Source organism: Sebastes fasciatus, chromosome 10 (assembly GCF_043250625.1).
Source record: "Sebastes fasciatus isolate fSebFas1 chromosome 10, fSebFas1.pri, whole genome shotgun sequence".
NCBI classification, from domain to species: domain Eukaryota; kingdom Metazoa; phylum Chordata; class Actinopteri; order Perciformes; family Sebastidae; genus Sebastes; species Sebastes fasciatus.
Genome location: NC_133804.1, coordinates 14,483,180 through 14,499,013, shown reverse-complemented (window position 1 = coordinate 14,499,013; position 15,834 = coordinate 14,483,180). Strand labels below are relative to the sequence as shown.

Sequence of the window (15,834 nt, the reverse complement as noted above, 5' to 3'; positions counted from 1 at the left end):
CTAAATTTTGGCTAGGAAAAACTGTCATGGCCATTTTCAAAGGGGTCCCTAGACCTCTGACCTCAAGATATGTGAATGAAAATGGGTTCTCTGGGTACCCACGAGTCTCCCCTTTACAGACATGTCCACTTTATGATAATCACATGCAGTTTGGGGCAAGCATAGTTAAGTCAGCACACTGACACACTGACAGCTGTTGTTGCCTGTTGGGCTTGAGAACGCAGTACCTGTGAGGGTTTCTGGACAATATCTGTCATTGTTTTGTGTTGTTAATTGATTTCCAATAATAAATATATACATACATTTGCATAAAGCAAGCATATTTGCCCACTCCCATGTCGATAAGAGTATTAAATACTTAACAAATCTCCCTTTAAGGTACATTTTGAACAGATAGAAAAATGTGCGATTAATTTGCGATCAATCGCTACGGACAATCAAGCGATTAAATAGTTTAATCGATTGACAGCCCTATCACAAATATATTCACCTTACTATCATACAAGAAAAGCATCAAATCCTCACATTGTTGAAATTGGAATCTGAGAATGTTTCTGCTGGCTTGAAAAAGAACTGAAACAATTAAAGGATTATTAAAACAGTTACCAATTAATTTATATTGATTAATCGACTATTAGTTTCAGCCCTATAAGACCAACAACACTACAAAGTATGCCACTTCAGAACAAGTGTAGGCACACAGCAGGTAAAAGGTAAGAGACTCAGACAGGAGACTGACATACAGAGCAGGGTGCTGGTGCTCCTACCTTTAGTCTGGCCTGGCACCAGCACATGGCTACTCTTTAGCAGAGAGGTTGTGGGGTTAAGCTGGTCTTCAGAATGCGCACTCCTAATTTCCATGCTGTGGTGAAGGTCATGTGGTGTGATGATCATATAAATAATGTAGAAGTGAGTCAAGAGGAGCAGCTAAGCTCAAGACCAACAGGCCAGCCAAGTTTGATCAAAGTGGAACCAAGGAAGTCTTCGAACATGTGACCAAGCAGATGTTGCTTTTTCATCATATTAGGATGCGCCTGATGGAGAGACCTTTTCCCCCCAGTGAGAATAACAGGGTGGGTCTGATCATGTTTTTAGGCTCATCCAGTGCTTACTGTACTTAAACAGAAAAAGAATTCAAACATGTACCCCTTTGGATGAAAAATAAAACAATAGAAATAGCCTTTGTCACAATAAAGGAATATAGATTGATTAAAGCACTCTCTAGTGGTATGTGAATAAATCATTGATGTGGAACAATCGTAGACACAAATGCTTACAGGCTGTCCGCCATCATTCATCTTCATTTGTGTCGGTCGAGATGCTAACAAAAACAGCGGCTCATCGAAGGGGGAGAGAGAGAGATGTGGAGGGAGTTCAGTTTAGTGTGTTAACAAAGCTACAGCTTCCACTGAAATCCACTTCTGGAGAAGGGTTTATTTTCCAAGTTTGCATTTGTTGCTTAATGGAATTTGGAGAGGAAAGCGAAATTACAGGCTGTATCCTCCTCAAGGTCGTGAACTCCATCGTGAAGAAGTCACATCCACTCCAAAACCCCATTCACTTTTTCAGATCCCTCTTAACCTTTCACCGTCTCCACCTCCAAGACAATAACAAAGCACATGTGAGGACAAGCCCATATCTCCCTTCTGTGATTGCATTTTCTCTTTCCTAAGTTTGCTCTCATCCAAAAGCTTTCTCAAGATGTTCATCGTCTTTTGCTTGCTTACTTGCTTTCAGAGAGTCTTGATTGAGGTTTCAGCCCAGGTGGGTGTGTATAGACTGCTTTGGTCATTTCAACACTTGGTAATTAGTGATTGAGCAGGAGTTCTGAGGAACCCAACCAAGAAAATTGTGCTGAGGCAGCAGTGTCTTGTTGCCAGTTTATAATTTCAAACCTCTCAGATCCTATAGAGCAATGGCTCACAAAGTTTTTTGTTTGATGTACCTTCACTGCCCTTTCAGATGAGCTCAAATATCCCTTTATCAACACCACCTGTCATGTTCAAATATGTTGATTTAAAAATGGTTTAACACTATTCATAAATAACAGCAAATGTTGTGGAAGATTTTTTTCATACAAAACACTGATGCTGGAATTGTAGCTGCCAACGACACTAAAACAGTGTGAGATTTTTTTAGTATGTCTGAAACCTTAGTATGAAACCAATAGTACACAAACTGCATACTATTTCCAGTAAAATATTACAGTATGCAAACGCTGGACACTACGGCGGCATATATATCCCACAATGCAATGCGGTAGTGATGACAGCGTTCATAACAGACGTCTGTAACGTCTATAACGCTTCAATTTAAGTGTAGGTATAAGATTTCACTTTGCTAGATGTTTTTGACTTAGTTCCACATTTTTTATTCTCACAAATCATCATTAGGTCACATGACGGAATTGGTACGGGTTACCATGGTTACACGTCTCCGACCACTAAGGACGCTCTCAGGAAGTGACGATGTAAATTACCACTCAGTGCGTCTGAGAAGATACATACTACTGTTTATCCACACAAAAGTATGATGAGCGATAGTACACATGTTGGGTATGTAGTGCATATATGCGATTTCAGACACAGCCTATGTGAATGACAGGAAGTAAACATAGATCCAAGCCGTTGCCTAGCAATGCAATTCCATTGAAACGGTCCATCGACCATTTGTATTACCACTTGGAGTGTCAGAAGCTGGACCTTTAAACCATTTATCCAATTTAAGTTATATTGACTTTTTTGTTCTCTTGCTAACGAGGTTTCATGCACTCTGTGTTTTTAAGGTGTTACAACTGACTCGGAGACATCTTATCGTACTTTGGTGGTTCATTGGCCATTGTTACATTAGATACAATGAGATCACCCCTACACCAATTTGTGTGTTCATTTTCCTTCTTAAACAAAAATGTGTATTTTTTTTAAATCATAATTTCTATGTTTTTCAAATAAGCTGAACAACTATATTGCTATATAACACTCATTCATCTGCTCAGATACACTCAGATATTCACTGTGCACCTATCCAGCACACACTGTAAGAAGGCATGGCCTTGCACACACACCTACGAGGCAATAAACATACTTTGTTGTGAGACTAAACAACATCAGGTACACCATAACCCAACCCTTTAGGCTTGTTGGCCCAACATTGGACAGTGCAAATAAAGAAAGTGGCTAATTGTTTGACGAGGCAAGAAAGGTAAAGAGTTCAACAACCCAACTGTCTGTACACATTCAGTGGAGATTTTCCACACAAATTACAGCCCAAAGAGCCAGTGCTCTCCATCTCTCTCCTTGCTGCATCAATCACCACTCAAGCTGTTGTTTTTACCAACGGCCACAATCCATTTTCAAATAGGCAGTCAGCTTTGGCTGTTAGAGGAGAGAGACTAGGTGGTGACAGACGGATGGGCAGACAGTGACAGAGAGGGGGGGGGGACAGGGAGATTAACAGAGAGAAAACAGAGAAACAGTATAGGTGGGCAACAAGCTCAGAAAGTGAAAATGAGAAACCAGTCAGCACTGCAGCGCTCGCTAAATGGATGCCATCTGGCCCTAGCAGGGAGGTCATTTGTGTAAAGAGAGGAAAGGATGCAGCCATGCTGGCAGGCAAGCCAGCGGGTGAACACAGCCAGAGAGAGACAGAGGGATGGGTCTTTTTGCCCCTATCTGTATTTCCTATGACAGAAATGGCAATTGTGTGGAGCAAGCAGGCAGGCAGCATGTCAAGTGAGGCTTACAGAGTGTTTATTGTTTACCTGGTAGCAGGGATGAGATGGGCTGGCTGGAGAATCTACCTGCAAGAGTGAGAAAAATTGGGGAAAGCAAATTAGATGTGAGAAAAAGAGGGATTGTCAATGGGAATTAAAAATGTGTGTGTGTATGCATGGGTGTCACAGGGTTCAGACTGAATTAAACTGCATAATAATGGTGAAGGACGGAGGAGGAAGGATTTGCACAAAAAAAAAAAGATAGAAGAAAACAATGAGAGCTACTTCCAATTTTAGGACTATAAAGGCCTAATTTCGAAATGATCCAATCCCGTAGATAACATACCCATAATGAGAAGTTTATCAGTGAGGAAGTTCAGGACTGACCTTCATATATCAGCCTTCACTTTCACCACAGAATGAACTGGTGGTGTTGTCCTGCAGGATTCCTGCGGGAGTGTCCGGGGCAGCCTGCAGTGACAGAGAGGATTAGGCTCAGTGCCGATGGCTTCGTTTGATTGGCTCTCTCAGTGAGAGGGCCTGTCTGTCATCACGAGTCACAAACCCACAAATCCTTTCAAAAAGCAGCACAAATATTTAGGTTTTACCACAGCCAGCAATTGAAAACAGATTGAAGACAGTGGCAGCTTCCTAGAGGCCAGACATGTGACAGGCAGAGTATCTTTGTCCAGGAAGGCTCATTTCACAGTACACACTGGGGAGATTATTGTGTCGCCGCTTTCATAATCCTAACAGGATTTTTGCAGATTCAAGGATTTGCTACGTTTGATATGAAATGTTGGCAGCCTGTGCTCCAGGCTGACTGAGGATTTCTCAGTGATTGAATGGGAAGTATGAGTGTGCAACATGACTTATATACGTATGTATGTAAAATTAGATATAGCAGTAATTGAAACTGAAAGATCTACCATCTTTATGCTGCATTATCTTTTCCAGTGTTTGAGTTCCAAAATATCTTCAGCTCTGGTTAGGATTGCATCTCGTCACGGAGCAGATTAAAGCATTAAGAAGTTGCTTACATTGCAGTTTTCTCCCACAACCTCCTCCCCCTTGGCAAGAAAGTAAATCTGTCTTGGACTCATGTAACCACTGACTGATACACATCAGCTATTCAACAATGCTATTAGCTCTATCATCTTCTTTTGTGTATTTGTTTTATTTGTCAGTATATGTGGCGTGTAGTCTATGGGAAAAAAGTATTGTTTGCTATAGACAATTGTGGTGTCTGTGCATTGTGATAATAAGAATTTTAAATATACATATATATATATATATATAGATATACAATTTGCCTACTGTCCTCTTTTACTGTCTGGCTATCCTCCAGACTAGGTAATTCATCACTAAGCCCTTGACCCTGCACAAGCATCAAATAAAATCTCATTGCTCTCATTGATTGCAGTTCCTAATTACACTTTAAAAAAAAATGGATGTCAGACAAGTCTTAAGAGTGTACAGCCATGCTAGCAGCTCTGTGAGGCTGTACTTGGGAAAGCAGTGCTTTAAACTAAAAGCTAACGTTAGCATGCGAACATGCTGATGTTTTTTGCATGCGTAGACTCCATCAGGGATGTCACGATATGAGAAATCTAGTAGTCGATACCAATACCAGTGAATTTCCACGATTCTCGATACGCAATCCGATACGACGGTAAAAAAAAAAGAAAAAGGAAAATTATGAAACCTTATTCCTCAGGTATAGCTCAATGACTGTAAGAAAACAGCAGAGGCTGTTAACGCACACATGCACTCCAGAAGAGTCCAGAGTTCAATGAAAAAAACACCACTTTTCAGAGATTTAGTAATAAGCAACAAAAGATAGAAATTCAGTTTGTTCAGTTCAGTTCAGTTTTTTCCCCCACGAGTGAATCTTCTTCTCGAACAAATCAATAAAGGATCTCTGATCAGTTTGTTCAGTTCAAACAAATCAATAAAGGATCTCTGATCAGTTTGTTCAGTTCAAACAAATCAATAAAGGATCTCTGAAAAAGTAAACAAACCCAACATCTCCAACGCTGTTGCATGGCGCTGTTGTGTGTGTCAAACTCCGACACAGAGAGCAGAGGACAGAAGCAGCGAGCACGTAATGTTAAATGACACCAAAACATGGTGGAGACTCTCAGTGTAACGAAGCATAGTTTTTATAACGTGACTAACATGATTTTGATACAAATGTTTACCCGCCAGTGTGGCGGATAGCCTTCAGAGAGTTACTTGCCAAACGGAAAATCTACCCGCATTTGGCGCTTGGCGGGTGTTAATTTCGGACCCTGATTACAGGCATTGTACGGTACCTTTGGTATTGTAGAAAAAGAGTACCGTCACGTTTTTAGAATTTTGTCATCGCCATCTTGGTTTTTCGCAACCAGAAGTGACACGAGAGGGTGGAGCTAAGCACAACCGAACGCTGAATAAGACATTTTTAGGATACCAAAAAGGTTATAATTAATTTTCATGAACTAAAAACACACTGTGAAAGGGTTAAAGTTCTAAGGCAAAAACACGGACAACTCCCAGACCGAACAACACCGTGGTAGCGACCTGTCAATCACAAGGTAGCCACGCCCTAAAGTATACTCTGCTTTATGCTTTACATGATCAAAAGTAATAAAAGTCAACTCAGAGCACTTTTCTAATATGGTACCACCACAAACTGAGCAACAGAGCAGTATACAACTATGACAGCCCAAACTCCTCACAAGGGGAACCAATGTTAGAAAGAATTGACAAAATGCCAGTGCTAATGCCAATGCATTCTTACGTTCATGAATTATTCAGCCAGCTAGAGGACATAAGCTCGGCCTGTTCATCTGTCTGTCCGTCATAAATAATCACTTAGATAGTGCTCACCTATTGTCTGGCTTCTCAAGGCAGTGATCCAATAACATACGGTCACTTGTGACTATCCTCAGTTTCCAATTAGTGCTGCGCAACTCCCAAGTTTCTGCCATTGATTCCATCTCTGATTCAAATTACAATTCAGGCATTTACCAGACGCAGTTAATCGGAGTGATTAACAATTAGTGCAACAGTAAAATAAGTGAAAATTCCTCAAGCATCAACACGGTAAGTAGCCAGATAATTCAGAGTGCCGTGTGGAAGTGCTATGCTAATTGTCACTGGAATGGACTCTTTAATTCCTATTAAACCATAATTAAGAATCTACATTTGAGACGCAGCATCCAAAAGGCTAAGCCACAACTCCTGCATGTGGGAGTAGGCTAAACTAATTAAGTCTGAATAATGTTGCACAAGTAGAAATAATGTTGCATTCATTTACCCTAAACGCAAAAATCAAGGTCCTCCGTATGAATATGCCTGTTGACAAGTTAGCTGTTCCATTAAATGGGCTATATATACCACTCATCATATGTTCCTACAATATTTCCAATTAAATGCATTTAAATCACATTTCTAATGGTTAATTCACCAAGCAACACATTTACGGTTTAGTTTTTTTGTGTGTCTGTGGTGTGAAAAGTGAGACATAATTAAGGACTAACAATGTTAACCAACTCTACCCTCTTTAGGAATGTATCTTCAAGGTCTCAGCAAGATTCTTTTGTGTAAAAGGATTTATATATTATTTGAATAGATCATATTTTCTGTGGTTGATATGGTCTGAGACAGATGCACAATGAAATAAGATGTCCTTTAGCACCCACAGCATCCTCTATTAGCCAAGGATCACGCTAATTATTTCAACAAGGAGTAGAAAATCCCACAGAACAATTTAAGTGCAGTTCAGATAATGAACTGAAATGGAGATTAAGCTAAACTAAAAGTGAAAAAAACAGCTGAGTAAACTGAGCAAAATGCGTTGGCTGGCAGCAGGGAGAGTAAAATGTAGGAGAGCTACAGGAGAGGCAACTTATTTACCCTCTGCCTAAGGGTTCTCAGCGGTATGTCTAATTTCCCTGAACAGGACTGCAGCTTTCAGGCTTTACTATTTGTATTCACAATGGCTAAGATGTCCTTCATCTGGGCTCTCAGACTACACTCATTTGCAGTCTTTCACGGCAAATTTCCTGCAGAGCCCATCCAGTTTCCACAGTAGCTATACAGCAGCTATGGGCTGTTACGCTCTGCACAAAAATGCAATTCAATCCCACAGAAACATTTAACACATTTTTGAATGGGCTTCACTTGTGAAATTAGATGTAACAAAGACCATTAGTCATTTTCTTTCTTTTTTAGCAATGAGGAATCTGGGTTTCATTTCAGACTTAATGCTCAAGTGAATGTGACAATCCGCCCATCCTCTTGTAACGCCCTCCTTTTTGATTAGAAGATATTTTTATTGGTTTATAAAACATGAAATATTTCTGACCCCAAGTGCATGTCTGATATGTACCAGGTCATCTGATAGATGTTTCCTGACTGTAGCACAGGCACTGGAGGACAGAACCTTCCAAAATCAAAAATAAAGAAATAAATGAATAAATCACTCGATAAATAAATGAATAAATGTACCACGAATATTAAAAATAATTATAGGCATTACTTAATTGATAAAATGTGACATTAGACGGTTTATTTATTTATTTACCTTTGTATTAATTCCCCTATTTATCAACTCTTTTACTTAATTTCCACTTTTATTTATTTATTTTTTGTATTAACTTAAATTTATTTTTTTATTTTTTTATTTGTTTTTTCATTATTAAATCTATTTATTTATTTATTTATTCATCTATTTATTTATCTATTTGTCTATCTATTTATTAATTTATGTATGCATTATTTCCCATTGCAATTTCCCCCCTATTTATTTCTCCTAACGTATTTTTCTGTGTTCCTTTCTTTATACATTTCTTTTTACATTTCGGCCTCATTTTGCAAATGTGTTGTAATTCAACATGTGTCGTGGGGTCAACTTAAGTTTGGTACATGTTTAGCTGATGTATTTTAATTATTACCTATTGTAAATGCATCTATTGCATCTTTTTTCGGTTCTTATCTGGTTTTGTCTTAAACAGCAAAAACACCTTGCTGGCAATAGACATTTATACTAATAATGCACATGCATGTTATATCATACACTGAGCTGCCAGTTTATTAGGTATACCTTTTAGCTACATTTGGTGAAAACTCTTTATTAAGTTTATCCTACTTATTTCTCAGTATTTTTTTAAATATTAGAATCACTTTATAAACACAAACTACAGTCTCCAGCATGACCATAGAGTGGTTGAGTGATTTAACGATGGATCAACCTGCATCTGTCACTTCTGAGCACCTGATCACACTGGAACACAAACTATTCAGCAATGCTGCTGTATGAAATGCAGCGTCCCTCCAAGCCAATAACAAACCCTGTTAGAATGCCGGCGCCGGCCTGGGAGGATAATATGTAAAAGGTCATTCCTCCCAGACCCTGAGGCCTGGTGGGCTGTTGCAGACTGGGACGCTGTAGCATAGCAGGTATGTGATGCTCTGACCTCTGGTGCCCGAGGAAATGTTGGCATCTGGCCACAGTGGCTGCGGGGTGATCGAAGAGCGTCTGGCTAGTCCTCTCTCTCTCTCCCTCGTAGCGTCCACATCACTATTCTCATCCACCCACTATCCCTCCGTCCACCCGAGCTTCGACGAGCTACCGAGAGCCGTAGTCATAGCAACGGGCAGGCCTGTCGATGCCCTTGGGGATCATTTCTTGACAGAATTCCTCGGCGTCCTCTCTCAGTAAAAGGTCTGCCCCTCTGCTGAATGGTTGTTTATCTTTGCAGACATGTAAGCTTCAGTGTCCCCCCGGCTACCTTCATCGCTCTCCCTTCTGCTCAGTTCTTCTTCACCACTTATTTTGAATGCCAAAACTCATCTCTAAATTAAGTGAAGAATTTAAAGCTGTAAATCCTCACAAAGCCACGGGACAAAAACAGACAGAGGAGGGCATATTCTTCTGTTTCAGTTAAGTATGCTTGTATAAGGATGATGTTGGTGGCACCGCACAATTTTCAGCTGTATTTTCCTATTTGATTTTGACATGCACAAAAAGACTCCGGGATCAGAATGCAACGAAGGCTCTATGAATATAGGGCATGGTGTAACTGCAGGTTATTCACAACAAGGATATTTACATTGTCGCCTTGCTGAGGTCAAATATCGATTCCTCTGCACTCGAGAAGAGGTGCTGAGGAGCTACTGACATTCATAATGACACACACACACACCTGATGAACAGCTAGTCACTGGCACCTCCTTGAAGATCCAGCAGAATGGGTGTCCTTCCAGCAACTGGAGAGAGAGACAGATGGCAGAAAGACGAAGACATTAGAGGGACAGACAGGAGGAGAATAAATGGGGAGAGAAGTGCACTGTCAGAATACATCGGGAGAATCAAAAGGGGAAAATAATCAATCTCAATCAAAAACATCTAATCCTTTTTAGAGGGAGAACCAGGCGTCGTTTGTCACCGCTGTGCACCTTTGGTACAGGCAGATGATCCTTTGTAAGTCAGCTGAATATTGAATACAGAATATTTTTATTCAAATCTAATCTTTTTAAATGATTAGCATAATTGAAATTCAAAGCACACGTGATATAATGGATTTTTAGTCATGGACTGAGCTCAATATGAAGCCTATCTGCGATGCATCAACCCTCATCTGATACCATGATACAAGGTAGAGAGATCAGTAATGCATCACTGGAATTGTAAATGAGCCATGCTTCCCCACATAAGCCACTGTTATCAGAAACAACTAGTGACAAGAATATGAATCTGAACTACTGACTAATGTGACTCAGCCTCCTGTTGCTGGCAGTTTGTTCTCTGCCTGTGGCTCTCAGAAAGGTATTTGCTCTCCACAGTGCATCCCTGCATAATAATCAACAGAGCCGTCGTGCTCTTTATCCTCGTCTCTTTCTGTTTGAGCCCATCCGCACCATTAACATCACAATCAGTGTCTCGTCTTTAGCCAGCAATCATCGGAGTCCTAGATCACAGATATGAGCATAAATATCAGGCTTTCTTTCCCCTCACAGTCATTTCCATCCATCTTTTCTGCCACAAACAGAAACCCACGTGCCACATGCACTAACTCACACACACACAGACTTTTAGTAATCTTTCTTTCACTGCCTCCCACACAGGCATCTGTAAAAGAGCATGTGTGGTTCACAGCAGTAGTTTGGTCCACACTGGGAGAGGCTGGCACATTCAGAGACCTTAATGTCTTACATACTCCATGTGCCTTATGTTTCAGGTCCTTGATAATTGCAGATTTTCTAAAAGCAGTCCTCAAAGTCAAATGCTTTTAGCGTCGCAAATACTTTCATTTTTACATCCTTCTTGTGCATTTTTCACTACAATTTGGAAACCTGCGAGGCGCAAATGCCACTTGTTGACATTGGAAGACGTCTGAGATTGTAATCTTGAATGTTACGTTTTTCACCTTCACATCTATCTTTTTATTTTTCTGTGCGGCGGCGTTCCGAGATGTGGTTAGACAAGCTGTGGTTTCAACACAGAAAATGCAACAAAAGAGTATTTTAGCATATGGTGGAGAAAGCAGGGTATCTTATTTCTTTGATTGCTTCCCTTGTCTCCTCCTTCCTGTTGTGCAGGTGAATGATTGCGAAACAGAGAGCGGCCTTTGCAGTGCGACCCCGTCCCATGTTGCTCCCTCCTCTCAGGGGATGGCCAAGGTCCAGGATGGACACACGAATGCATGTGACAGGTACACTGTGCTGCATGTGACCTTGACACTTTCATAGCAATTTCTCTAAGAATAAATAAAGTTTTTAATAATGTGTTAACGCAAAGTCGTTTAACGCCACTAATTTCACAATTAACGCAATTGATCTTTCAGAGGCTCAGTTTTCAAGCTAGAGTGAAGATTCTGGTATCATATGGAACTAGAAAACCTAAAGAATCTATTGGTACCCTGTCCTACTAGCTTGTCGCGGAAGAGTTTAAATAACGCTCCAAATGTGCACAATATTTTGGCGAGGAAAAACTGTCATGGACATTTTCAAAGGGGTCCCTTGACCTCTGACCTCCAGAGATTTGAATGAAAATGGGTTCTATGGGTACCCACAAGTCTCCCCTTTACAGACATGCCCACTTTATGATCATCACATGCAGTTTGGGGCAAGTCGTAGTCAAGTCAGCACACTGACACACTGACAGCTGTTGTTGCCTGTTGGGCTGCAGTTTGCCATGTTATGATTTTATTTTTTCATGCTAAATACCTGTGAGGGTTTCTGGACAACATTTGTTGTTTTGTTTTGTTAATCGATTTCCAATAATAAATATATACATACATTTACATGAGGCAAGCATATTTGCCCACTCCCATGTTGGTAAGAGTACTAAATAATTGACAAATCTTCCTTAAAGGTACATTTTGACAGATAAAAAAATGTGTGATTAATTTGTGATTAATCGCGATTAAATATAAATAATCATGTGATTAACTGCAATTAAATACTTTAATCGATTGACAGCCCCTACTTTTATCTTATTCCTCGTTTTAAAAATGCATGTGTATATTTATTTGTCTTTTTATTTATGAATGAATGTGTGTGTGTGTGTGTGTGTGTGTGTGTGTGTGTGTGTGTGTGTGTGTGTGTGTGTGTGTGTGTGTGTGTGTGTGTGTGTGTGTGTGTGTGTGCGTGTGTGTGCGTGTGTGTGTGTGTGTGTGTACGTGTGTACACTGCAGCTCTGCAATGTTAGAGGAGAGCCAAGATGGTATGGACAGTGGTACCCTAAGTCCTGCCTCAGCTCGACAGGTCACCATCCAGCGGCACCCGACTCAAGGCTTCGGCTTCATTGCAGGCAGCCAGAGGCCTGTCATTGTACGCTCCGTCTCTGCCGGTTAGTGTGCGTGCGTGTGGGTGGGTGAGAAAGAGATCCTATGATGACTCGAATTAAAACCTTCATTTAACTGTATGTGTATGACTTTGTATGCTGGCTGCGTGTCCCCATTTTATCTGCAGACGGCCCCTCCTTTGGCAAGCTTCTACCTGGAGACCAGATCTTGGCCATTAACGAGGAGACGGTGAGCGACGCGCCCCGAGAGAGAGTCATAGACCTTGTAAGGTAACATCCTTTACTGTCCCAGGAGGGAGGGAGGGGCAGGGGGAGGGCACGGGCCAGGGGACCGGCAACACGGGCGAGTGGAAGTAAAGAGGACATGGGTGAAGAGGGTGGTATCAAAAGGAACAAACTGTTTCTTATTGCTGGTGATGTGTTACATCAACACAAACCTGTAGATGAGACGGCCCTTTCGCAGCTAAAGGGCAGCGAGGATCTGTCGGATATAAACCGGAGAAGCTCTCCAAACACTGTGCTGTCCTTGCCGTTTGTTATCTAACCCACTCCACTCTCTGTTGTCTTTCCATAGACGCTGCAAAGACACTATAGTTCTCACTGTGCTGCAGCCCCATCAGGTAGTATAATGGGACACTCACTCTCTTTCATGTTCCTCTCCCTCAGGATTTCTCTTGCTCTTCATCAGTCTTAACACTTTCCCCGTCAATCCGAATCATACAGAAACACTGTACGGTATTCTGTCCCAACAGTGCACACTAATGCAGTGCAGACATACATTAGTATTCATGGCCATGACTGCACGTAGAGTAACCCCTTTAAAAACAGCTCTGTGCAGGCACATAAACACATACACGAGACCTTATTAAATACAAATTGTGTGTGCATCCATCCATATATAGAGGAAATAGAGACACAGCATTTATTCAGCCGACTAACTGAATTGGATATTTTTAGAAGATGAAATATATGAAAATGCAAAATAGATTTTTTTTCCAATTTCATAATTTAGGAGTCCTATCTTCATACGAGTTATGCAGCAGTTCTGTAGGGATATGTTTGTTTGTTATGTGTTGGCTCGAACATCTTTATTGTGCTCAGACCAACAAGCACAACAATTTGAAAAACTTTTAGCAGGCGAGTTTCACGTTGAAAGCAGGTTTGCAGCTGTCGCATTGCAGCAGCATTAGCCAGCTCTCCAACACACGTCTCTTTGGCACTGGCAGTCACAGGGGCTTTTCTTTCATTTACGTGTCTTCGTTCAAGCTGATTCAAGAGTTTCTCTCCCTCTCTCTCGCTCTTCTTATCCTCAGTCACCCAAGTCTGCCTTCATAAGTGCAGCCAAAAAGGCCCGCCTGCGAACCAACCCGCCTAAAGTGCGCTTTTCAGAGCAAGTGTCCATCAGCGACCCAGACTCAGTAAGTTCAACTAGTCGTGTCTCTCTGTGACATGTGCGTGCAAACACATGCTGTTACCCTGACCCTCTCTCTCTCTCTCCCCGCTGTGCATTTCTTTTGTTTGATCAGCAATCGCAAAAGCCTCAAGTATCCTCCTCTCTCCGTCCTCTTATTTCAAGCTGAGCTTCTCTACTGTGTGTGTGTGTGTGAGCCTTTGGTCCAGTGGTTTGGCCTTGAATAAATTGCTTTTCCTGACTGATTTGAATTCTCCCAGGAACAACCTGAACCTCTTTTCAAAGGCATTCACACATTTGGAAAACAGCTACAATATCTCTGGGAAATGTTGAAATGTTTGTGGTTGTTTGACCTCACCTGGTTTTTCATGGCAGAGCTATCATGATCCCAATTTTCTTACCTGGCTTATCAACATCTACCAGCTACAGATACTGTATCTCTTAAGTGGTTTTGGGTTACACTGTGTCACATTGTTCAATTAAGACCTGCTCCGTGGCATATGTATGAGGTAAGAGACCGTACACAAATTAATTACTAGGGGGCGAGGGAGGTCAGAGAAAGGAGAAGCTATTGTGATTCAATTTTTTTTGCTAAAGGGATGCTCGTTCATCTTTTTCTTACCCCATATTCCTTTTTTCTTTTCTTTTTTAAAATTGGAACAACGTTGCAAGGCATATTAATCGCAGAGCAAATGAGTAGTCTTCTGTTTTTTCATCCATTTTTCCATCCCACCCCCAACAGTAAGAAAAATAAAGGAAATAACCAATATAAAGCAGCAGTGACATCAAAATTAGTGAAACACTATGCACATGAAATAATAGAACACATACAATAAACACATAAACACACAAAATAAAAATAAAAATAAAAATAAAAATAAATAAATAAATACAAAAATTGAAATTAACAAACAACAACACCAATCCAACAAAATAAATAAGGAGGCTTAGTTGTCACAAGCAGGCAAAGAGGTCAGAGATTCAATATGGTTTAGGAGAGGTTTCCAAGCCTTTTCAAATGAATTAAGGGAAACCTTAAGGGAAAATCTAACTTTCTCCAAACCAATGGACAGTAATGTATCTTTCACCCACCTACTGTGAGTCAGAGGTAGAACATGTTTCCATTTAAAAATAATAAGTCGCCTTGCCAACAAGGTGATAAAGGCGAGAACATGTTGCATGACTGCATGTTGCACTCCGAATAAAGCCAAGAGAGGTCCGGGATAATAGCAGTATTATATGCTACATTAAGTGTGTTGAAGATCTCAGACCAAAATGTATTGAGCGTGATTTTTTTTTTTTTTTAATTATATTTAAAAGAAAAGATCAAATAGTTACCTCAAAAAGGAGTTGTGTTGGAGACGCGTTTTGCCATATGCAGAGGATATGGGGTGGGATGAAAATACTGCGGCGCACAAGCCCTTCAGCACAGAGCTATCACCTGTTCCCGGTTCACTCATTTGGTGGCTAAAATAAAAGTTTATTGAGCAGCTCTTTATTTAAAATTAGAGAATGGCTGTAAAATTGCATTATGTTTGCCATAAATATTTAATTTTGAGACATTTGGGGGAGAGGGTAATGTAGTCCTTTTTCCCTAAGTGAAGGAGAAGGTCCAAAGAAAAAATTAATTACACTGGGTCTTGCTTTTTTATACACAAAATCATTTTCGTACAGTTCCTAATTCCTGGTGGTCAATCAAGGATCTATTGGGGGGGCGGGGAGGGGTTACACTGTAAATAAAGTGGGAGCGTGAAACTGGCAAGTATCGAACAATCAATAAATAATCAGAAGTTGGAGGGCAGGGTATTTCATCATTCTATTTTCTATTCACCTGAATTTAATGGAGGAAGGTGGAGAACAGGATTGCTCATCACATGGACCACCAGGTCTCAGATAACCTTTGGATAAAGCTAACTG

The 15,834-nt window shown here is 40.7% G+C and overlaps 1 protein-coding gene across 9 annotated transcripts in view; it reads left to right on the top strand.

The window, feature by feature from the left end:
- The window catches only part of frmpd3 (FERM and PDZ domain containing 3), an 89,809-nt gene that overhangs the window by 58,573 nt on the left and 15,402 nt on the right, over positions 1-15,834 (top strand). For 6 of the 9 annotated variants that reach the window (XM_074648356.1, XM_074648355.1, XM_074648359.1 and 3 more), the window contains 5 exons: positions 11,300-11,412; positions 12,397-12,551; positions 12,674-12,776; positions 13,081-13,126; positions 13,820-13,924. In XM_074648356.1, the coding sequence (XP_074504457.1) occupies positions 11,372-11,412; positions 12,397-12,551; positions 12,674-12,776; positions 13,081-13,126; positions 13,820-13,924 (450 nt within the window). In that variant the 5' untranslated portion in view covers positions 11,300-11,371. Of the gene's footprint in view, positions 1-11,299; positions 11,413-12,396; positions 12,552-12,673; positions 12,777-13,080; positions 13,925-15,834 lie in introns of those variants that run through there. The other 3 variants (XM_074648363.1, XM_074648360.1, XM_074648361.1) reach the window with 3 other exon arrangements.